We start from the raw sequence: 23,178 nt of genomic DNA on the forward strand, positions 1-23,178 counted from the left end.
CTTGGGACATCCCAACAAAGCCTGGATGAGGGGACCAGGACAGGGGGTGAGGACACCAAGAGCCTGTGCACCTGCTCCTCCCTCCGAGCGTGTGACCCTGGCTCAGGTCAGGCTGCCGGTGGGAGGAGGGAGCGGAGGAAGGGGGAGTCCCCACGAGCATCCGTACAAGCCCTTATGGGCCACGAGGAAGACCCCATCCCTGCCCCACCCCCGGGGCATCTGCAGGCTGCACGAGGGGCCCTGCAGGGGGGCCAGGAGCGGGGACCAGGCTGTGACACTGTGAAAACAGCCCGCGCAGCCCTGCAGGACCCGGACAGAAGACTCCGTTGGAGATGTGCAAGTGAAACCAGAATCGTCAGAGTTCAGGGGCCAGGCCCGTGGCCCTGAAGCCAACCTCCTTTCTGGAGAGGATGGGGAAAGATGGGGACGGCAGGCACAGAGAGCAGGGGCTGGCGCCCGGGAAGGGGAGAGGCGGGAGACGCAGGCGCGCGGTTAGGAGAGCTGCGAGCCCAGGAGTCTCTCGATGGCTGCGTTGACGTCCCCTCCGGTGGCAATGAGGGCCTGCAGGTTGGCCTCACGGTTGATGAAGCCCATGGAGTTAAGCTGTTCGAGTTGCTGCTGGAACCTCACTTCTGGTGTCTGCACCTGGAGGGGACAGGTGAGGGACACACCTGTGAGGGACACATGGGACCCACACCCCGGGGCCAAGGGAGGGGGAGCAGGAAGTCATCTCGCATGTCCTCATGGTCAACCAATGGGCAGGGAGGGGTGACCGGCCAACAGGGGCCAAGGAGCCTGCACCCCAGGTCACTAAACGACTGTGGGATAGAAGGTGGGGTGTGTCTCACGTCCAACTCATCCGCCCACATTCCTGACCGCTTCCCCTCAGCTCGCGGGGTTCTGGAAGCCAAATGCAGCCAACCCCAGCCGCGTCCACACGGAGCCAGGGAAGAGGCCGGAGAACGGCCCAGGCGAGAAAGAACCCGTCGGGTTTTGCTCAGCCAATCGACAAATACACGCATTTACAAAAGCAAAGGCTTTTCATGTTGGACCCTCCTGTAAACATCCGGAAGTGCTTCCCTGCGGGACATGGAGGCGGGAGAAGCTGAGATCTTGACGGGGGAGCCCACCGGCCTCTGACGGGACGGTGGCACCCCCACAGGAAACGTGCGAGAACCTTCGGCGGTGTTCTGTGCCATCCCCCACCGCAGGCCGGGCCCCGGGGACTCTGGGCGCCAGCCTTCCGCGGGCTCTGCAGCACAGAGCCTCCTACGGAGCTGGGCTCGCTGACGGTTCTGCTGAAAGGCTTTTCCCAGGGGAGGTACGGAGGCCAGAAAAAGAAGGGCCTCACCCGGGGTCAACCCAACTCCCCAGCTGATGCCCGGGCCTTGACTTGGCGCCCCAGGGCTCTAGCGACCTCGTCCTCCAGAAGCTTCCTCCCCTTCCTCGGCGCTGGAGGCGGCTGCAGTCCCTGAGAGCCCCCTGATGGCAGCACCAGCGCTGGGACACAGCGGCTGACGCTCACACTCGGGAACCGGCGTGTCGGTCAGAATCTCGGCTCTGTCACCCACTTACTGGCTGTGTGACTCTGAGCAAGCCACTTGGCCTCTCTGGGCCTCTGTTTCCCCTCTCATGGCTGGGAGAACACAGAGCAAACATGCCCTCCCACACAAGGTGCTCAGAACGGTGCGTGGCAGCCCAGAGGGACGGTCACTATCTCAGCCCCATGTCATGGCACTGGGAACTGAACATGGGGAAGGCAGCAACCCACCCGAGGCCAGCGGGTGGCCAACTAGAGCCTGAGGCCGGGCTGGCTGACTGCACATGGCTGTCTCCATCCTGCGGCCCCGCCCCCCAGTGCAGCGCTACTCCCCATACCTGTGAGCCCCCTCCCCCAGCCAACAGCTGGACCATCTGTTGCACGAGATGCTGCTGAGCGCTGGGGGCCCCCGCTGGAGAAGATGTGGCGGGGGTTGTGGGCGAAGAGGTGGGGGCCTCCGGTGCAGACCCGGTGTTGCTGCCTGCTGAGGGGGCTGGGGTCCGGGACATCCCAAAGGAGCCAAGGCTGCAGGCAGGAGAGACCAAGAGGTGGGAGGCAGCCTCTGAGATTGCGATGGGCGCAGGAGGTCCCGAAGGAAGAGGGGCGGGAACAGGAGAGCAGGCCACGGTGGCTGCGAGGCGTGCCAGGGGAGGGGAAGGGAGGAGGAGCCCGAACCTTGCTGCCCCCCGGGATACCCCCTCACCTGGGTACCAGCCCGGGGGCCTCGGTCTGCAAGGTCTGCAGGCCCTGCTGGATCTGCAGCAGGGCCTGCATGGCGCGGGGGTTGGTGAGGACAGACAGGGACTCCGGGTTCTGCATCTGGTGGGAAACGGGCACAGGAAGGCCATGGGAGGTGGCCTGATGGACGAGGAGGCCACCTGCGCCCCGAGGCCAGAGCTCTGCCCTGCCCTCCAAGCTGGCACTCAGGGCCTCACTCACCTGCTGGAGGAAGACGGGGAGCTGCAGGCGGAGCTGCTCCTGGAGCTGGGGGTTCCCCGCAAAGAGCGGCACATTCACCAGCATCTGCAGGGGTGAAGGCAGCAGGGGAGGCTGGGCTTGTCCGCCCCAAGAGTCCCCACAGCCCGGTCTGAGGGAAGCGTGGGTCTCAGGCACCCCAGAGGCATACTCCTGGGCGGCGAGCCCAGGCGCTCACCCCACGCTGGGCGCTGATGGCAGCGTCCGCAAGGTCACAGCGCTCACTGCGCCATGCCCGTTCTGGGCACTTCTAAGAACTCACGGAGCCTGCACAGCTCCGGGAGGAGGAGGAGGAGCCACTGCCGAGACCGCTGGCAAGCCAACAAACCAGGCGGTTCCGTGTGGGCCTGAGACCCACGCCCCGCGGCGGACTCGGGACTGAGCGGCCCAGCGCGAGCCACTGCCCCCGGTGCACCCCTCAGGGCAGCTGCATACCTGAGCAGCAAAGTCGGGGTTCTGGGCCAGCGTCTCCATCATGCCGCGCATGTAGGGAGCCGAGATCACATTCTGCATCAGCTGGGGGTTCTCAGAGATCTGCTGGAGAAGGGCCTGCATCTCTGGGCTGTTGAACACCCCTGGCACACGGAAGAAAAGGCAACAGGAGAAAAGGGGTCCAGATGGAAACCGGGTGCCGCCCTTCCATCTCCCTCCTTGTAATGCTGCCCGGTTACGTGGCTCAGACGGCAGCGCTAACACGGGCCCCCAAGTACAGGGGCGCGGGTCCCTCTTCCCGGTTGGAAACTGGGTCTCTCTCATTCGTGCCCCCCCGACTGCTCCTACCCCAGGCTTGATGTCAGGGTTGGAAAGGGTCTGACAGGTCACCTAGACTCGCGGTTTGCAGGCTTGTCTTAGTGCCAGAGCCTTTCCTCAAACCACATCTCATTCCAAAACCAAGTAGGCCAATGGTCTGCTCGGAGCCCAGCAGGATGGCTGGAGCCCCTCCCACTTGGTCCTTCCTTGTGCCGGGGTTGGCCCAGGCACCCCAGGACTGGAGTACAATTTTAAAGCAGTGGATCAGGATCAAATCCCTGACTTTACAAACAAGGGAAATGAAGCATACAGAAGGAAAAGGACTTTCAGATCAAGGTACCTGCCCACCCCCGGCCTGGGGCACAGAGAAATCAGGGCATCTACCAAAGATACCCCTGGGCTCATACGTACAGTCATAGCCCAGATACATGGGGCATCCCCAACAGTTGTGCAGTGTGTAACCCCCCCTTCCATGCAGCTCTGCACATCCCTCTCCCCCAACCTCACACCTGCCTGCCCCACGTGTGCCCTGAGTCCTCCTCCGCAAGCTCCTCCCCAGTCCGACCCAGTGACGCTGGACAGCTCCATTAGGGGCTGCAAGAACTTGGGAGGTGAGCCACCACTCAGGCTGCTCCCAGGGACAGGAGACACAGCCCACACCACCCCACATCCTCTGAGGCTGCAGAGCCCCCTCCGTGGCTTCAATACAGTCTCACCTGTCTTCGTACTCTGGGGCAGTGTGAGCCCCATTCAGTCCTGGGGCACAGGGACTACCCTGACGACCCCACTAAACTCCTTCCCCCCTAGGACATACCTGACCCCAGGCTAGCCGCATTGATCCCAAAGGGGTTCGAGACTGTCGGGTGCACCTGGCTGGTTCCCGATCCTCCGGTGCCCTCCCCCCCGGACCCGGGGGCCTGGGAGGTGGGGGGCGAGGGGCTCCAGGGGTTAGGGAGGGGTTCTCGGTTCTCAGTCCGCAGAGGCTGGGAGGATGAGCTGTCGGAGTTCCCGGCCAGGGAAGAGAAGGGATTGTTGCCAAACTGGGAGGAGGGAAAGGTTCTGGGTTAAGGACTGAAACAAACCAGGGCTTAGGGCCAGGCCCCCTGCGTCCTCTCTCCTAACAGCCTCCCCTCCCTGGAAAAGGGACAGGGGCCCGAGACCCCCGAGGGCAGCTCACAATGGGCAGCTACCCCCTCATCCCGCAGCGTAGGGGCTGGCCAGTGCTGGTGACCTGGGTCACAACAGATAACTGGAAACTTCCCGTCCCTCCCGGTGGCTCTAAACTTTTGGTTTCTCGTCTCCTCCGAGCCCCGTGGGACTCCACACGCACACTTCCCGTTGCGAAACACCGTATCTGTCTTCCTTAGCTCTTAAGGGGCAGAGACAGGCTCCTCTTTGCACCTTCCCCGACGTAATTGTTGGCTTGACGGGAGCTGCCTCTGGCTCAGCCCATATAGGCCTCCAGGTTTCCCCTTTTCCAGCCATCTTGCTCTAGCACCCACTCCCCAGAATCTGCCCCCCTCCACCGGGGCCCCTAAATGGCTTTCCATCCCCCGAGGGCCACAAGCCCATCTCTGGCGGAGCACGCCCTCCCCCCGCTGCTTCCCACACCGCTTCCTCCTCCCAGGCCTCCTTCAGCTAAACAGGCCCTCTGCACCAGGCTCCCCGCTGTGTCACTGCCCCGGGAGACTGCACCCCATCAGATGGTGCGCTGCCTAAGGCAGCCCTGGGAGTCCTTCCCTCCGGGTCCACTGCACCTGGGAAAGAGCCCTGTGCGGGGGTATCCGCACCCTATGCTCCCGCTCAGGCTCCCTCTCCGGAGGGCCTGGGTGGGCTGCACCTAAGCAGGAGGCACTGAACTCGCCGTGGGACTTCCTGCTTATTCAAAGTGGGTTACGGGGAGCAGAGCTCACCAGGACCCCAGCCCTGAGCCACGCCTCCTTGGTCTGACCAGATGCCTGCTGACAACGGGTCCAGGCCCACGCACGACCCCGCGGCTCTGTGCCTGCTTCTGCCGTCCTTCCTGGTGCCCCACACCCACCATGGCTGGGTTCTGGTACGCTCTGGGGACCAAACCCCTTTGCAACCTCCCTCCAGCAGTAACAGCGCCATTTATGGAGCACCTACTCTGCGCCTGGCACATTTATTCTAATGTTTACAGCAGCCCTCCGATACACCAGCTCTCAAAGTGTGGTCCTGGGGCCCGTCCACGGCTTTGTATAGCTCTGGGGGGTTGTTTGCTTTTCTTCCCTTTTGTTGTCTTTCTGACTGCACAGTGACCTTTTCCAGAGGCTCCGTGACATGGGACATTGCAAGAGCCCGAATGTCGAAGCCCGGCTGGGAGTCCAGCCGACCGGCAGTAAAGCCAGACCTTAAGGACGTCGGCAAACGTTAAAGCAAGGCCACGCTCCGCTCACGTGCTGTTTGGAAAAACGAAGTCATTTTTTTAGAAGATTATGCCGTTTATGTTAACGTGTAGCGCATTTCCTCTTATTTTAAAACCAATTACTACACCTTCCTTGCGTTTCCCAGCTGTAATTCAGATGCGGTAAAGAGGGATAGCTCCAACCCACAGAAACAGAAGCTCTTTGGGTCCCCAGGTTCCTAAGCGTCTAAGGTGGTCCGAGGCCCCAAGGAGCAAGAACCTCTGCTCTACTGCGTCGCCTCCAGTCTGCAGACGTGGAAGCTGAGTCTCAGGAAGGAAGGACCCGCCCACACCACTAGGAACCGGCACGGGCGCCGAAGCCCGGTTTGCGGTCGCCAGCTCTCCGCTCTTCCCCGGGGCTCCTGCGGCCTGGCGTGCATCGGAGCGAGCCAGAGTGCCTGCCGGGAGCCTTTCTCAGCTACCGGGTTTTTTTTAACCATGTGCACACATTACTTTTATGAACATTTTTAATTAACTACTTACATGTAATTTCAAATAAATAAGTTCCTTTTTTTCTTTATATAACTTTTTATTAAAATAAATTCTTTAAGGGATGCCTGGGTAGCTCAGTCGGTAAAGCATCTGCCTTCAGCTCAGGTCAGAATCCCAAGGTCCTGGGATATCAGGCTCCCTGCTGACTGGGGAGTCTGCTTCCCCCTCTGACCCTCCTCCCTCTCGTGCTCTCTCTCGCTCTCAAGTAAATAAGAAAAATCTTAAGAAGAAATTTGTTTAGGGGCGCCTGGGTGGCTCAGTGGGTTAAAGCCTCTGCCTTCGGCTCAGGTCATGATTTCAGGGTCCTGGGATCGAGCCCCGCATCGGGCTCTCTGCTCAGCGGGGAGCCTGCTTCCTCCTCTCCCTCTGCCTGCCTCTCTGCCTGCTTGTGATCTCTGTCTGTCAAATAAGTAAATAAAATCTTTTAAAAAGAAAAAAGCTTATTCTTAAAAAAAAAAAGAAGAAATTTGTTTAAAAGACTCCTAATTGATCCCTATATGCACTTTCTAAATTTGAAAGAGCAATGCCAAGAATAACCAAGAAGATGTTGGAGAATAAGGTGGGGGTTTACTCTACGGGGGAACCCAGACTTAGTGAAGACAACGCGGTATTGCTGTAGGGACAGACCGACCAGCGGAGCCCTGGACAGTCAGCAAGACACACACTGATCTGTGGAGATATGCCACAGGCCGGCGGTGCGGGCGAGGAAATCTGTTGGGTTACCATGAACCACAAGGAGCCGGGGCTTTTCTCTTCCCCCAGGAGAAGGTCGCGTGGGACCCCACCCTCCCACCTGGGCACAGGTTCGGGCAGGGGGTAGGCGGCGTTCAGTGTGTGAAACTCCATCAAGACACACATTACAACAGGGGTACCTTCCGAAGCCGTATTACTCGCCAGAAAGACATTTTTTAAACGTTTTTGAAAAAGCAAGTTAAAAATGAAAGGAACAGCAGGATGCCACTTCTGTGAGGTTTAAAGACATGCAGATCAGAGCTGTGGGCTCTTCATGGCTACAAACACAGGCCATGAAAGGAGGAAAATGATAAACAGCCCAACTTCCTGGACCCAGTTCGCTCTAGAGACGGAAAAGGGTAAAATGGGGCAGGGGTACCTGGAGGCTGCAATTCTATCTGGAACGTCTTATTTGCAAATACTAAACATGTCCGGGAAACTAAAAAATACTAACATCAGATGCCTTTGGGGTGGACAAGAGGTGGCCGGGACATGGAAATAGAAGGACCCCTTTGGTTTACCTTGTGTAACTTCGGAACATGGAAGTGTATAAATGTAGAACATATTTGGCGTAAATTAAACTTAAAAAAAAGAGCCAAAGCTCTTATGAAGCTACAATGTCAGCACGCTAGGGCAGCAGGGACACAAAAGAACGCTGTGTTTTTCCTATACTGTTTCTGCACTTGGAATAATTAATTCTTAAGGCACTTTCGAAAGCACATCTTCCCAAGCCTGATCCCAGAGACTGAACCAATAAAGAGCTCAAAGAAGGGGACAGGAAGCTCCTTACTGAAAAGCCCCGGGGGTGACGTTGACACAGGTGATCTGTGGGCCACACAGGAGACACACTGTGCTGGGCTCAGCTATCCCACCCCAGCTCTACCTCACGACCTCTGAGCCCCTGGTGCACGAGACAGATCCCTTGGACACCACGCCTGCCCAGCATCCCCAGGGAATTCCGCTACTGGCCGCCCCACTGCCTCGGCCCCTCACCAGGCTGGACCGTCCCTGCCTATGCTGCAGAAGTGCTTCAAGCCCAGGCCCACTCTCGGAGGGCTGGAGCAGAAAAGAGGAGCAGACATCACCCCAGACTTGCCTGGGTCGGGGGAGGGACTCCTGAGCCCCAGCAGCCCACCCCCAGTCCGGCCCCCGGCCCCACCTGTTCCCGGGCAGCACTGAACATCGGCTCTTGGATGTCTGTGTACATGCGGCGGAGGGCGTTATACCCCCCGGGGATGCTCTCCAGGTTGCTCAGGGCCCGGTCCTGGTTCCGCATCATTTCCTGCATCATGGCTGGGTTCCGAGCAAGCTCCATGGTCTGGTGGGGAAGGGAGAGACAGGAAGAATCCTAGCACCAGGGACGTACCAAGCTTGGACGAGGGTGGGCCCTGGAGGGGGGGGTCCTGCATCAGACGGGCAAACTGATAAGAAAGGACACGAGAAGGAGGAAGAGGCAGCAGAGGAAATCAACAGCTACTGAGCACCTACTGCATACAGACACCAGGCACAGCCACGTACTCAACCGAAGTCGTGGCATCCCCACAACACTCATCCCAAGGAGACATTCCTGTCCCTATTCTGCAGATGAGGAAACCGCTGAGACTCACTGGGGACACGGAGCCAGGGAGTGGCGGAACCAGGTTTCCGGGCCAGGCAGGTCTGTCTGCCCGAGACCGACTGTGGTTCCTGCTGATGACCACGAGTCGGGGAGGGAAGGCATTCAAGCCAGGACAGCGCTCCCCACACCCTCTCACACCGGCCTGGGGTTTCTGGCTGGCCAAACCACATGAAACCCGAGGATGGGGGCTTTCTCTCTGGAGCCAGCAAGGCTCAGTGTCAGTTAAGGGCTGCCCGTGTCAGTGTCGGCCAGGAGACAAGCAGTCCGTGACGCAGGTAGCCGCACACTGTGCCTTCTTATCCCCAAGGACTGGGGATGCCTTCCTGTCCTTACTCCCAAGCCCACTCCGCACCTGCCTCTCTGCGACACCTTTATGTCCATGCTGGGACCCTGACTCCTGGTCCTCTGACTCCCGCCCTCACTCAGTGTTTCCCCGGGGACTTCCGCGCACCAGGCACTGCTCTAGATGGTGAAGAATACACCTTCAAATCCTCGCTCTGAGGGAATTTCTCTCTGGTGAACCCAGCCCCGGTGCCCACAGCCCTGCAGCCAGCATCTGTCCGTGTCCCTCGCTGAGCTGGGCAGTGAGCCGCAGCTCCCAAAGACCAACGTGACACTGCATCTGCGGGGTCTCTGGCTGCCACCAGCCCTGCCCAGCCCCGGGGCTCCATGAGCACCCTCCTGCCCCCGCACCTGCTGTCCCTCAGCCCTGGGCGTGCTCCTCTTTCTCCTCCTCTGGGTCTCAGCTCTGGGGACACCTTCTCCAGAGGCCTCCCCTGAGCCCCAGGGCAGGGTTGGGAGCCCCGTCTGGGCTCCTGGGAGCTCCTGTGGGTGCCTCTGCGATGGCACCCACCACTCAGCATGATAACCACGAGCCCGCTTGGCCCACTCACCTCGGAGACCGGATGTTCCCGGAAAGCGAGGCCTCCGGCTGCGGGGTCCACAACACAGGTGCCAGGGGATGGTGCATGTGTGCACGAGCCCAGGCGGGACGAGGCGGCCCCACCCCCGCCGTGCCTCCCACGTACCTGCCTCATGAGCTCGGGGTTGTTGAGCATGTGGCTGATCTCGGGGTTCCGCTCCATGAGCTGCTGCATCTGCGGGTTTGCCATGATCATGTGGCGCATGAGGTCGGGGTTGGACATCATGTCCTGGACCAGCGGGTTCTCCATGATCTGCGACAGCATCTCGGGGTTGGACATCAGCTGTCTCTGCATCTGCTGCTGCAGCTCCATAAAGTTGGCAGAGCCCAGGCCCAGGCTGCCCAGGCCCAGGATGCCCCCGAAGCCAGCTGCGGGGAGGGGCCGGGGTCACCAGCGGCCGCGAGACCCTGCCCCCACCGGGCGGCAGCCAGGGCGGCCACATGCTCAGGGCTCCGGGACCAGCCGCTCCGCTTCTTGCCTCTCCCTTTGCCCGTCCTTCCATCCTCCCCACCCCCGCACCCCCACCCCCACCCTACTCCACTGCCCTCCTAGACGGAGACCTCAGACCTCGCTGGTGGCACAGGCTGAGCATTGGGCACAGTGCAGAGAGGGGGTGCCCTGCGGGGGCCTGCCGAATGAACAACAAACATCCCCCAACCAGCTGCTTCTGTACCCCCTTGCCCCCCACTCCCACAGCCTCACCCTCCGTGCTCCACACCCCTAGCTGCATTGCCCTCCCTCTTAACGCTCATCCATGCTCCCCTCCCCCAGGAGGCCCCGGGAGGCCAGTTTCTGCCCCAGCTCCACCCAAGTCCCAGTGTCTGGAACCCCAGGCCCAGGGGTCCCTCGCTCCACCAGCCCGGGAGCAGGGACCACATTCCTGCCTCCTCCTGGCTCTCCCTGACTCCCCAGCCCCGGACAGGATAGAGCACTCCTCCCTGAGGGCTTACAGAGTATGGATGCAGCAGCACTGGGGGGTCCCTCCCCAGCCCCCAGGGAGGGCCCCCCCCCCACTGCTCCTCCGGCTGCCGCTGCTGGTGTCTGAAGCTGCACTGCCAGAGGTGGACGGCTGGGCGGGGGTGGCGGGCGAGGCAGGCGTGGTGGACGGCGCAGAGGCAGGGTCCGGAGTAGAGGGGGAGGACACAGCGCCAGCAGCTGGGTCTTGAGCCCTGAGGACAAAGTCCTAGCTGAGGTGAACAGGCAAGGGGAGACAAGGAGTTCCTTTCGGTGCACCTCCTGCCCTAACATTAGCGGTCTCAGAAGCCACCCTCAGGCGGTGGCGGTTGGTGCTGGGGGCAGAGGGGAGGGGATCAGGAGGGAGGAACTGGTACCACCTATCTATGGGCCTTGGGGCGTTGGGGAGTGGGAGGTGAGCTTCCTTTCCCCTGAAGGGGAGACCCCAGGGCTGCCTGGCAAGCCCTCTGGGAGCCGCCTTCCTGGGTGTCCGCATGGCCCTCCGGGTTCAGGGAGCCACAGGTGAGAGTGAGGCCTGGATGGGGAAGCCCAGTCCGCAGCGGGATCTGCTCCTCTTGGGGACTTACTTCTTCCTTTGTTTTATTTTATTTATTTATTCATTTATTTGGGAGAGAGAGAGAGAAGGAGCAGGGGGAGAGGCCAAAGGAGAAGCAGGCTCCCCGCCAAGCAGGCAGCCAGATTTGGGACTGATCCCAGGACCCTGGGTCACGACCAGAGCAGAAGGCAGACGCTTCACTGACCGCCCCGTGGGCGCCCTGGACTTACTTCTGCGGGGTCTTGATGACCAGGTGGACAGTGAGCCCGTCCTTGATGCCGTGCTGGCTCAGGGTGTCCCCGTCCTTGAGGATCTTGCCTGCGAAGATCAGGACCAGCTGATCCTGCTGAGCCTTAAACCTCCTGGAGATCTCCTCTTTGAACTGTGGTCAAGAGGCAGAGGTCACGGCTCAGCCCCCCCCCCCCCGGTTCCACCCGCAGGGACCCTGCCTCTGATCTGGGGAGTCCCCTCCGCAGTCAAGGCCCCATCCACCCAGCGGCCATGAGCAGCTCCCTTGTTAACCTAAGAGACGACCAGGGACAGGTTCCTGTCTCAGCTTAACCCCAGGGTCGTGCACCCTAGAAGGCCCGGCCAGTTCCCTCTGCCTCCCTCCTCTGCCCCTTCCCCCAGCCCCTGGGGACCATGGTGCTGTGCGCGTGTCTCTCTGTCCCAACTCCTTCGGCAGGCTTGGACCCAGGCCTGCCTCCCTTCAGCCCTCGGTTCTAGACTCCGGGTTCCCCTGCCGTTCAGCCTTCCTGCACCCATCACCGCACCCAGACCCCAGTGATCTCACAGCAGCGAGTCTCTATACCGTGAGACAGATAAGAAGTTCCACGTCCACTTTCAGGATGAGGAAACTGGGAATCAGCACAGTTAGGTAACTTGCCCTGGACGGCCTGGAACTTGGGCGCTGACACCAAAGCCCTGGCTCTTGACCCAACACAGGGCTCTGAGCTAAGCTGATTCCCAACGGAGCTCTGCGGCAGGCGGGCACTGGGCATTCTACGGCAGGGGAGGGGCAGTGATGGCCCCGGAGACTGGCTTGGGAGGGTCGGACCGCCCGGATCTATCAGCTCCCCCCCAGAAACAACCAAACCAGCCCAAACGGGACCCTCTCCGTCCAGAGTGCACTTGCTCCGCGAGGCGGCTGCCAGCTCCCCTCCCTCCAACCGGACGGCCTACCTCACGCCCCGCCTGTGAGAAATCCTGGAGCAGCCACGGGGCAGGGGGCGGCGGACACGGGCCGTGTCCCCTCATTCACTCAACCAACGCGCTTTCACTGAGCACCTACTGCACACCGCAAGCCCCGGAGGGGCCGAGGGCCCGCTGGAACCCCCTCAGCGTGAGGCGGTGGGACGGACGAGCACCGAGGGAAGCGCTCCCCCAGCGCCCCGCGCCCTGGCAGCCGGGGCCGCCCCCCGCCCGCTCCCCCGGCGCAGCGCGGAGCCCGGGGCCGGCCGGCCGCGGCCCCCCGACCGGTCCTCGGGGCGCACGCTGCCCTCAGCCCGCGCGTCCTTGCCCTCCGTTGTGCGAGGCGCCCCCTCCTCGCTCTCCGCCACGCCCCCAGCCCAGGCCACAAGGCGAGCCCGGGCCTGGCGTCCGCCGCACGCGCCGCGCTCCCCCAGCTCCCGCGCGGGACGCCCGCAGCCGCGCTCCTGCCCCGCCGCCCCGCCGAGAGCCCTCGGGGCCCCCGCCCTCCCCGCCCGCCGCCTCGGAGCCGCCGCTCTCCCCGCAGACCCCTCCGCTGCCGCCCTCGCCGCGCGCACTACCTCCTTGACGGAGGCTCGATCGCAGATCACAATTTCCTCCTTGTCCTTGGGGGTCTTGACCGTGACCCGAATGGGGGGCCTGGGCTCGGCCCCGCTCGGCTCCGCCATGCCGCCGCCGCCGCCGCCACCCGGCCGCCCGCCAGCCCGTCCCGGCTCCTCCTCCTCCTCCTCCTCCCCGCCCCGCAGCCCTGCCGGCTCGGCTCCGGCCTCCGCCCCTCTGGCCTCCGCCCTCCGGCCTCCGCCCTCCCCTGCCCTGCCCTCCCCTCCCCGCGGCCGCGCAGCCCTCCGGACCCGCCGCGCCCACAGCGCCCCGGGCGGCTTGGTGGGGGCACTGCAGCCGGGGCGGGGCGGGGCGCGGCGGGGCGGGGCGCGGCGGGGCGGGCTCCCCGAGAGAGCCCGCCGCCCGCCCGGACCCGCAGCCTCCGCGGCAACTGCCGCTCCGGGACAAAGCGCCGTGTCCCTGTCGCCGCCGCGCCGCCCCGGGCCTCTCCCGACCCGGAGGCTGGGCTGGCCCGCGTCTGGACGTCCGCCCAGGTCTCACCTCTAGGACCGACCACGTCCCCGGAGGCCGTGGCCCGCACGAGTCTAAGCGCGGTTCCCGGGGCCTTTCGGAGCCTCGGCCCGTCTCACGGGGCCGTGCGTGACGTAGGGAACCGCTCGGGAAAGTAACCGGACGTGTGCCTGACAAAGACTGGGGTTGCTTTTTCAGTTTCTGGTCGTGGACTGTCAAGCGGGCATGCTGACGCTTCTCTCCCCGGGGGGGCGGGGACGGGACTGGGCTGTTCAACGACCTTCCGGTCCTGTCACCGTCCTTTCGCTCCCGCTCTTTTCCCCCAACAACCGCGTGGTCCCCGGGGAAAGGCGAACTACAGTTCCCAGGGTGCGCCGCGAGGCCCCACGGAACTACAACTCCCGGCGCCCCCCGCGGCGGGGCGGTGTTGCGTCGCCTCCCCGGAGTCGGGCCGGAACCTCCGGGTCGCGCGGATTCCCGGAGCGGCCGGGAACTCGGGGAGATTCCCGCGGAGGCCCGCGGGAGGCAGCGCGGGGCCTGGCGCGGAGGCCCGGGCCTGGGAGCCGCAGGCATGCTACGTCCCAAGGCTCTGACCCAGGTGCTAAGCCAGGCCAACACCGGCGGTGTCCAGAGCACGCTGTGAGTGCGGCGGGAGGGCGCGGAGGGGAGCTGGGGACGGGGCTCGGGGAGGGCCGGGGGCAGAGCGGCCGCGGCCCGCGGGGAGCACCGCGTTCTGCCCGGACCCTGCTTTCTGGACGTGCCCCGGCGGGAGGTGGGGCGAGAGCGCAGGCGTTGTTCTCGCCGCCCGAGCGCGTCCCTGTCGCTTACCGCCGCCCGCCAGGCTGCTGAATAACGAGGGATCCCTGCTGGCCTACTCCGGCTACGGGGACACGGACGCCCGGGTCACCGCGGCCATCGCCAGCAACATCTGGGCCGCCTACGACCGCAACGGGAACCAAGCGTTTAATGAAGACAATCTCAAATTCATCCTCATGGACTGCATGGTATGGAGAAGGGAGCCACTCCCTCTGTCCCCCGAGGGGATCCCCGTGGGGCGACCTCGCTCCCAGCCTGGATGGTTGGAGGGGCAGGGACAGGATCTCCGAGGGCTACTAAGAGCTGGTCTGCTGCAGCTCTGTGGTAGGCAGGACCCCAGGCAGCGTGCGGTGGTGAGCAGGGAGCTGGGGCCCCAGTGTCTGCCTGGGCCTCTGGTCTCTGCTGGCCGCTGGTCGGTCCCAGAGCTCTGCTGCGTCTGGGAAACTCTCTGAACTTCCTTACCGCGCCTCTAACGCGGCAGTAATACCCCCAACAGGAGCTCGTGCCCACGAGCTTGTGAAGATCAAGCGAAAGGATGTAAACTGGGCAGTGTCGTTACCCCAGAGCCACAGGCTCACGGAAGCACAGCAGAGTCTCCAGACCCTAGGCCCCTCCCTGCAGTTTACAGAAGAGGGAGCTGCAGTCCAGAAAGGGGAAGTAGCCATTAGACTGTGAATTTCCCGGGAACTGTCTCACGCACCTTTGTTTGTTCAGCCAACAGATGTTGAGGTCCCTGCGGCATTCGCGAGCACTAGGGAAAGAGGAGCAAACAGGACCAAAACTGCGGCCCTGACGTCTCACGGCAGCTCAGGGTTGTATGTGTATTATAAAATATGTACATGAGTCACAACACTAGGATGTAAGATGTCGAAAGTGCTACATGAAACGGAAGTGAGGAGGGCACGTATTCAAGACAGTCTCACTGAAAAGATATTTCATTAAAGATCCAAAGGAAGTTGGCCAGCCGTACTGCCCTTTAGGGGAAGAACAGTTCTGACAGAACAGCAGATGCAAAGGCCCTGAGGTGCACTAATGTCTGGTCGAGGATCAACAAGGATGATGTAGCTCAAGCGGCCTGGGAATGGGGGAGGTGAGTAGGAGGGAGGCCAGAGAGGCAGGGAGTACTGCCCCTGGGCCCCAGCGCACAGCAGATGCCCAGTGGAAGTGTGCTGAACCAAACTGAAAAGGCCCAGAGTGAACTCTTCCCAAAGGATTTCCACTGTCCTGGGGCTCCCTGCCTCGTCCTCACCCCATGTCCAACCAAGGATGCCATTTCCGTTCTGCTGACGACTCCTGCGTGCTGCCTAACCTTGAATTGGTGCCGTAGGGCCGTAGCTTTCCAACGTCCTGTCTGCGCCCCAGCCATAAGAAGTACCTGTGAAGTCAGAGCCACACCCCCCAACTAAGACAAACAGGCAGTGTGCTCCGTTACTCTTTTCCATGCTGACCCACCTCCTTAACTGATCGAACCCTAGAGTCAGACCTGCAATTCGAAAGTCTTTACCTTAGGAAAAGAGAACTCTACATTGGGTTTGCTTGCATGTTCCTTTCGGGGTCTTTGGGATGGACCCATGATAATGACATCACCCATCTGGACAGCCCTGGCCAGTTTCAAAACTCCATCCTGTGTACTAGCACCCTCACCAGCTGGGAGGACACTGGAGTCATGGGAAGAGAAACCAAGTTTCTGCGAGGTCTAGGTTCCTAGGGGAGGTCAGTTAGCAAGGGGCTGTGCTGATCCTGGAGTCTGAGCTCAGGACCCCACATCCAGGGCTGCGGCCAGAGCCCCTCGTCTGAAGCCCTTGCCATGCCCAGGGCATGGAAGGAAGATGATAGGCTCTGAAGAGGGGCCCTTGGGGAAAAGCGAGGGCTAAGGGTGCCAAGCGGAACCTGACATCCCCCCATGTCACCCCAACCAGGAGGGCCGTGTCGCCATCACCCGGGTGGCCAACCTTCTGCTGTGTATGTATGCCAAGGAGACAGTGGGCTTTGGAATGCTCAAGGCCAAGGTGTGTATATGCCCATCCCTCTGGGCCTGTAGGCCCAGCCTTTGTGCTCTTCACGGCCCACTCCCACCCCACCACCTTCCTGGAGTCCGCTGTGGGCCAGCTCCCAGGAGTGGGGCGGGGAGGGGTGCTCTGCAGCGGGACTCCCTCCAGCAGCAGACCCCGGGCCGGCCTGACTTCTCCTCCCTTCTTGCAGGCCCAGGCCTTGGTGCGGTACCTGGAGGAACCCCTAACTCAAGTGGCCGCCTCCTAGTGAGCCTCGGCTGAAGCTGGGCTCGGAAAAGAGCAATGACCGTGTGGAGGGGCAGGGCCCACTAGGAGCCCTTTCTGGGTGGTGGGGGGAGAGCAAGACTTTGCTTTTTCCAAGAATAAACTTGAATTCCTATCTTGCGTGCTGACTGCTTTCTTGACCCTGGGGAGCCCAGGGAGGTGGGATCCAGCGAGCATTGCTCCGGAGAACCTGCCTCGCACCTTGTCCTCTGACAGCGGGGGCACCGCAGCGACTGGTTCAGCCCTGTGCTCTGAGCTTCTGGAAGTTTGGCTCCCTGACGGGCATACCTTTGGGAGTGATCTCGGAGGAGCAGCGGGCTGCTGGGGAGCTGGTGGTGGTCATGTTGGACAGCAAGAATATAGGGCCCTGTAAGGCCAGCATCGTTCAGTCCCAAGTTGGGGGGGGGTAGCTTTTCTGCTCTTGGGGTTGGAAGAGTGTGCACTAGCCACCTACCAGGGCCCCACGCTCACAGACCCTCCAGATCTTGAAGCCCTTTGCAGGCAGGTTGGACCGCAGGTCCTGGGGAGGGAGTGTCCAAGGCCTCTCAGGGGCCTTCCGTCTCCAGATCCCGCCCTGCGCTCAGCCTCCTCAGCTCGCCTGTCTTGTTTCTGCTGCAGGTCTTCCCCTAGCTTGAGTCCTTACACCGGGTCTGGACAGGGTGCTACCAGCCCTAGACCATCCCAGGGGGGAGGTAGGTTGCAAGTCTCAACCCCACCCTGGGTGAGGAACGTGGCCCATCCCAGGCCCTGGGCTGTCAGGAGGGGCAGAAGTTGCCGTTTCCACAGTGCTGCTCCCAGAGTTCTGAACTGCGGCAGGGTGGATGGCACCCATCAGCCCCAGCCCCTCGCCCCAACAGCCCTTCCCCTGGTGCCCCCAATCACCCCCAACCAGAGGCGCTGAAGGAAAAGCAGGAGAAGCAGGCTTCTGCCTGAGAGGCTCTCACTCACTGGTAGCTGCCCAGGTTGGTCCCCGGCCCCAGGAGCCCTAGCACCACGTACTCAGCCCTCAGCTGCTCTCTGAAGGTCCTGTGCCTGTCTCAGCTCCCCCCAGCTCTGTGTCCCCAGCCCCCGGCCCGCCCACTGGCACGTAGGGAGCAGACACTGAACCTGCCTAACCTGTCTGACGTCATCCTCTCTCCGCCCACCTGGGCCGCAGGTCTGGCGCCCGCTCTTCCTGTTCTCCGCTTCCTCCCCTTGTCTTCCCTGCAGCACCCCCACCTGCCGGAGCTGAGCCTCCCAGGCCCTCCCCAGCCTCTAGCAGGCCCTCAAGCCCTCTGCCTACGGAAGTTTCTTCACCCCCCATGAGCGGAGCTGCGGATCCGGGTCTCCGGAGAACCGAGGGTGGAGGGCATTGAGCCGACACGTATTCCTGTCACCTCTGCCCCTGAAGCCACTCGTCCCCTCCATGCAGAGCCAGGATGGGGAACAGAGCTGAGGAAGATTATAACTTTGTCTTCAAGGGTGAGTTGGGGTCCATAGGGAGCGAGACGTCAGAGCCAGAGCGCGTCTCCTGTCTTTTTACCTGTTCCTAGGACCCTCGCGGGCCGTCCTTCCTTCAGAGAGGAGAGCAAGCTGCAGGGAGTCGGGGAGGGTCTGGTTACTGGGACAGAAGTTCTGGAACTGCCGGGGTGCGAGCCGTCAAGCGTGGTAGCGCAAGAGATGGTCAGACTTCCGAGGGAACTTCCCTCCGGAGAGGAGAGGGAATAACCTGGAGGGGAAGGAAGTCCTGTTTCCGGGTGGACATACAGGCAAGAAGAGAAAGGAGAGCTTTGTCCACTTCGGGGTGAAGGCAGGGAAGATGTAGTAGGTTGAGAGCAGGGTCTGACAGAGCCCGGAAGACTCTGAGGGCTGCGGCCTTGTCTGCTGTCCCTTGGCAGCCCCTTTGGGCCCAAATGCCAGGCATAGGTTCCACTTGGCTGATCCTGGAGGCACACAGGCATCTTTCCTGCTCCTTGACCTCCGCCCCTGTGCAGGACCCCTCAGACCCCAGCCCCGGGCACGCCCACCTCCCCGTCTCCTTCAGGGCGGGGTGGACCACAGAGGCAGCCACCCCACCCCACTGCCTCTCCTAGCCTAGCCCCACCCTCCTGGAAGCTGGGACTCCGGCCACTCCGGTTGGGGTAGCTGTACTCTGGGCCCCTGTTCCAGGAAGGGGAGGCCAGGTGGCGGCTGCCAGTCTGCTGCCCTTCCGCAAGCCCTTCTCTGTGCCAGCCTGGGGTTTGGGAGCCTCCACGACATCCCTAAAACACATCTCTGCTTTTGCAAGCACGGCAGCCAGGGGCCAGACTGAGTCTTCAGATCTCTGCTCCGTCCCTGACTAGCTCGTGCAGGTGGGGGTCTCCGGAAGCAGACACTGAGAAGTCGGGGTAGAGGGTGTCGTGGAGGGGGCTGGTGGCTGGGGGCCTGGCCTTCCTCGGAGGCAGACTGAGGCAGCACAGCTCTGTGTTTGTGAGGCCGGCCATGCTGTCTGGTGCCAGCCCCTCTCCCTCTGGTGCCAGCTTTTCCGCATCTGTGAAAGGGGGTGATCGTGATCGTGGTACTGGCGTCATGGCGCCATGCTGGGGACTAGAGGAATCAATAGTGTCAGGCTTGCAGGACTGTGCTGGCACATAGTAGGCCCTCAGCCGCTGCCACCACCTGGTGTCTCCGATCTGGATGAGGATGAGGCAGGGGGTAGCTGAAACAGTCACAGAGTCGACCCTCGAACCCGAGTGTGTGGGGCTCTAAGGCCTTGCCCAGAGCACCTTCTGGGCATGAGGGCAGCGCGAGGAGCCCGCCCACTGGCAGGGGTGAGCCTGGTGAGCCGGGAGGAGGGTCCCAGCTGGGGGACGGGGGGATAGGGGGGATCAGGAACACACACACCCCCACCCCCACACTGCTCCCAGCCCTCCTCCCGCCCTGCACACCTTCCAGGGGACTTTTTAGATTTTGTAACGAGGAGACCGAGACCTAGAAGAGCTGAGCCGCTTGTTCGAGGTCTCCAGCAAGTGAGAGGCCAAGTGGGGATCAGTGCCCAGAAAATGTGGCTCCCCAGGCACCAGCCTGGGGGTCCTCCTGTAATCCTGGGGATCCTCCCAGAATCCCGGGGTGTTCGCTCCGGGTGATGTAATTTGTGGGCTGTCCTTGTATCAGCCCCGCACCCTCCCGCCAGCCCCCAGCTCTGCTGCAAGGGTCGAGCTGGGCCCTGGAGGTCGCGCACCAGCCCAGAGGCTCTTCACGGCCCCAGGCAGATCCTAGCCCCTGGAAACATGACGGTGACAGCGCGGCCGGCCGGCCCCCAGCAATCAGCCTGAGCAGTATCTCACTTCTCACAACAATCTAGAAAAGAGATAGTATTTTTATTCCCATGTTTCCTGTGAAAACACATGTCAGGGTAGGCCAGCCCCGTGTTCTTAACTTTGTCCCTCCTTGGGGACAGCTGGATTCTAACATCTTGTTTTCTTGTTGTTGTTTTTTTTTTAATTTTATTTGTTTATTTGACAGAGAGAGACAGCGAGAGAGGGAACACAAGCAGGGGGAGTGGGAGAGGGAGAAGCAGGCTTCCCGCTGGGCAGGGAGCCCGATGTGGGGCTCGATCCCAGGGCCCTGGGATCATGACCTGAACTGAAGGCAGAGGCTTAACAGACTGGGACCCCCAGGCGCCCCTCGGATCCTAACTTCTTACCCCCTGAACTTTCCTCCTTCCCCAGATGTGTCGCTGCCAAATGTTCTTCTTCCTGCACTCGTGTTCACATGGCGGCGGGTGCACACACACGTGCACCCGCACACACACGCACACCTGCGCGCCGAGCCTCCCCGTCCTTGCGGCTCTTACGCAGGCAGGCGCAAAGCCGTCCCACTGCCTAGTCCAGAGACGGGAGCCCTCCCAGGCCTACGCCCCGTCCGCATCCACACGCCCTGCCAACCTCATAGCCCTGAGCACCGACACCCACGAACAGCCGGTGGCTGGCGCCCCTCAGCGGAAGTGCAGGCTGAGCAGACCAAGAGCCCTGCCAGGCCTGCAGCCCCCACTCCCGGCACCTCACCCGGGAGTCTGGAACCCTCCGCCAGGAGGCTGGGCTCCTCCCTCGGTTTCCTGGGGTCGGCTCCCGCTCCCGAGGCACGGTGGCCGCCAGCTCAGCCCTGTCTCTCCCGGCCCACAGTGGTGCTGATCGGCGAGTCGGGCGTGGGGAAGACCAACCTGCTGTCCCGGTTCACACGGAACCAGTTCCGCCAGGACAGCCGCACCACCATCGGGGTCGAGTTCTCCACCCGCACGGTCATGCTGGGCACGGCCGCCATCAAGGCGCAGATCTGGGACACGGCTGGCCTGGAGCGGTACCGAGCCATCACCTCCGCGTGAGCCCCCGGGGCTGGGGGGCGCTGGGGAAGTCCGGGAGTGCCTCCGGAGGAGAGGCCACGGGGCCCTGTGCTCGTGCCCCTACCCCCTCCCGTGAGCCCCAGGTGCGGGTACCAGGCACTCTCCGTCGGGCATGTGGTGTAATCCTCCAAGTTCCGGAGGACTAAGATGCTGTCATTAATCCCTGCTTAATACAAGAACCCCAGGCTCAAGCAGGGGTGTCAGAGGCACCCGGGAAGGGGGAGGCTGTGGGCTGGATGGAGAAGCGGGCTCACGTCGGCTTCACCCTTGGCCATTTCTCGACACACCGGAAGGGCCCCCTCCCCGCAGGAGGAACGTGAGGAACGTGCCACTGAAGGTGGGATCCGGGAGGCCGACTTGATCGCGGCCCCGGCGCTCGTGGGTGGACAGCGAGGGCTAACATCGGAACAAAAGACCCAAGGAAACTGTGGCTAGAAAGACAGGATGGAGACGGTGGTTTCAGAGAAGGAGGGGCCGCTTTGGGGTCCCCCCTGCCCCGCCATACCAGCAACCCAGAAGGGCTCAGTGTCAGGCCCAGAGCCTGGAGACGTGGGTCCCCTGACCTCAGCTTTCATACTTCTCCATCTCCAGGACTCACCTCCGACCTTGCCTCTGCCCCTCTCTCGACCCCCCCCAGGTACTATCGTGGCGCGGCAGGGGCCCTGCTGGTATTTGACATCACCAAGCACCAGACCTACGCTGCGGCGGAGCGCTGGCTGAAGGAGCTCTACGACCACGCGGAGGCCACGATCGCGGTCATGCTCGTGGGCAACAAGAGTGACCTCCAGCAGGCCCGGGAGGTGCCAACAGAAGAGGCCCGAGTGTTTGCCGGTGAGAGCCCGCCACCACCAGCCCGGCCCCTCCAGCGCCCACCTCCCCAGCCCCTGCTCCTGCCCCGGGGCCCCAGCCTGGCTTTCCTCCACGGAGCCCCCGCGTGCGTCACGTCTTCCTCGCTGTCACCCTGTGTCCCTTATGGTGTCCCACCACTTGCCCCAGGATTGTCTTTATGGGCAATTATTTGTCATTGACTTCATTTTATTTTATTTTTTAAAAATATTTTATTTATTTACTTGACAGACAGAGATCACGAGTAGGCAGAGAGGCAGGCAGAGAGAGAGGAGGAAGCGGGCTCCCTGCTGAGCAGAGAGCCTGACACAGGACTCGATCCCAGGACCCTGAGATCATGACCTGAGCCGAAGGCCGAGGCTTAACCCACGGAGCCACCCAGGCGCCCCTGTCATTGACTTTAAAGTGGGCCACTCCACGAGACCCCGGGGTGTGGGAAGTGCGCTCCCCATGAACTTCTCCATTCACGATCTCCCCAGGAGGCCTCTGGGGTCAGAGGGTGGTCAAGGGTACAGGCTTGGTGTCCCGCGCCCTCGCCTGGCCGGGCCTTTGTTTAGCTCTCTGTGCCGCTGGCCTTCACCTTCCTCTTGCACGAAAAAGGGATCCTATTCAAATCTCCCTGGCAGGTGGTTTCAAGCGTGGAATGAGCTGCACATGCCAAGGGGTTAGCACCTTGCAAATGTACCCAGTAAACACAGGGTCAATGTTGTTATTACTGTGTTGCCTTTCCTGCCAGAAAACAATGGGCTGCTCTTCCTGGAGACCTCAGCCCTGGATTCCACCAATGTGGAGTTGGCCTTCCAGACGGTCCTCAAAGGTTAGAGCCCTGCCTCCACTTGGCGGCCCCATTCCGGTCCTGAGGCTTCCATGGGCAGTGGCTGGAGTGTAGCCCGCCAGCCCTGGCCTACCCCAATGATCCCTCCGCCCCTCCGTGGGCCCCCAGCCTCCTCAGAGCCTCCCCAGCGCCCACCCCACCCCACCCCCAAGCCCGAGGTTTGGGGAAGGAACCAGAAGGCCACATTTCCCACAGAGCTAAGCATTAGCCCTTCTCCACCCAAGTCAGTAGAAGGGACGCAGGTGCCCAAACTCCACTTCCTTCCAGCAAAGCCTCCTTGAACTGTGGTCACACCCGGTGCTCTGCGAGCCTGCGCCTTGTGTGTAGCAGGAGTGCGGGCTCTCGGTCTTCTGACCCCATCACTGCCCTCCGCACCCCCTCAGAGATCTTCACCAAAGTGTCCAAGCAGAGGCAAAGCAGCAGCCAGACCAACGCCATCACTCTAGGCGGTGCCCAGGCAGGGCAGGAGCCGGGCCCAGGTGAGAAGAGGGCCTGTTGCATCAGCCTCTGACCCCGGCCAGCCCCTGCCCGGCCCCCGATGGCTTTTTGGTGCCCCGCTCCCACCCCGGGTCCAGGATCTCTCTCTGCCCTGTGGTTCCAGATGTCAGAGTGGCCCCACGGAGCTCCCCGAGCTTCCCATTCCCCCCACCCCAGTATCTCTATTACCTGTCCCTCCCCAAATCTGCCCCGCCACCACCACACAGATCAAGCCTTCAAATAAAGCTGTGTTTTGTACCAACATCTGGCCAGTCTGCTGCCTCCCATCCCTGCCTCCCCTTCACCTCTGGCCCCTCTGAGCT

General features: G+C 62.2%; 3 protein-coding genes across 3 annotated transcripts; 2 read left to right on the forward strand and 1 right to left on the reverse strand.

Annotated features, from left to right (window-relative positions):
• Positions 1-350: 350 nt before the first annotated feature.
• UBQLN4 (ubiquilin 4) lies at positions 351-12,892 on the reverse strand. Its single transcript, XM_032845011.1, is given in 12 exon segments — positions 351-645; positions 1,879-2,065; positions 2,244-2,359; positions 2,480-2,563; positions 2,951-3,090; positions 4,080-4,305; positions 8,074-8,232; positions 9,561-9,823; positions 10,406-10,466; positions 10,468-10,624; positions 11,196-11,347; positions 12,735-12,892. Coding segments are annotated over 12 exon segments (1,806 nt in total). The 5' UTR covers positions 12,843-12,892; the 3' UTR covers positions 351-492.
• An 836-nt stretch (positions 12,893-13,728) lies between these two features.
• On the forward strand, positions 13,729-16,352 carry LAMTOR2 (late endosomal/lysosomal adaptor, MAPK and MTOR activator 2). Its single transcript, XM_032845013.1, has 4 exons — positions 13,729-13,884; positions 14,087-14,249; positions 15,981-16,070; positions 16,264-16,352. Exons 1-4 carry the CDS (start codon positions 13,817-13,819, stop codon positions 16,318-16,320), a joined length of 378 nt encoding a protein of 125 aa, XP_032700904.1. The 5' UTR covers positions 13,729-13,816; the 3' UTR covers positions 16,321-16,352.
• A 1,326-nt stretch (positions 16,353-17,678) lies between these two features.
• On the forward strand, positions 17,679-22,949 carry RAB25 (RAB25, member RAS oncogene family). The gene is made up of 5 exons (XM_032845012.1): positions 17,679-17,798; positions 20,480-20,675; positions 21,335-21,528; positions 22,280-22,360; positions 22,762-22,949. The coding sequence occupies exons 1-5, from the start codon at positions 17,756-17,758 to the stop codon at positions 22,887-22,889; spliced, it is 642 nt and encodes a 213-aa protein (XP_032700903.1). The 5' UTR covers positions 17,679-17,755; the 3' UTR covers positions 22,890-22,949.
• Positions 22,950-23,178: the final 229 nt, after the last annotated feature.

The sequence above is a fragment of the Lontra canadensis genome, unplaced genomic scaffold (assembly GCF_010015895.1).
Source record: "Lontra canadensis isolate GAN:19392208 unplaced genomic scaffold, GSC_riverotter_1.0 scaffold160, whole genome shotgun sequence".
NCBI classification, from domain to species: domain Eukaryota; kingdom Metazoa; phylum Chordata; class Mammalia; order Carnivora; family Mustelidae; genus Lontra; species Lontra canadensis.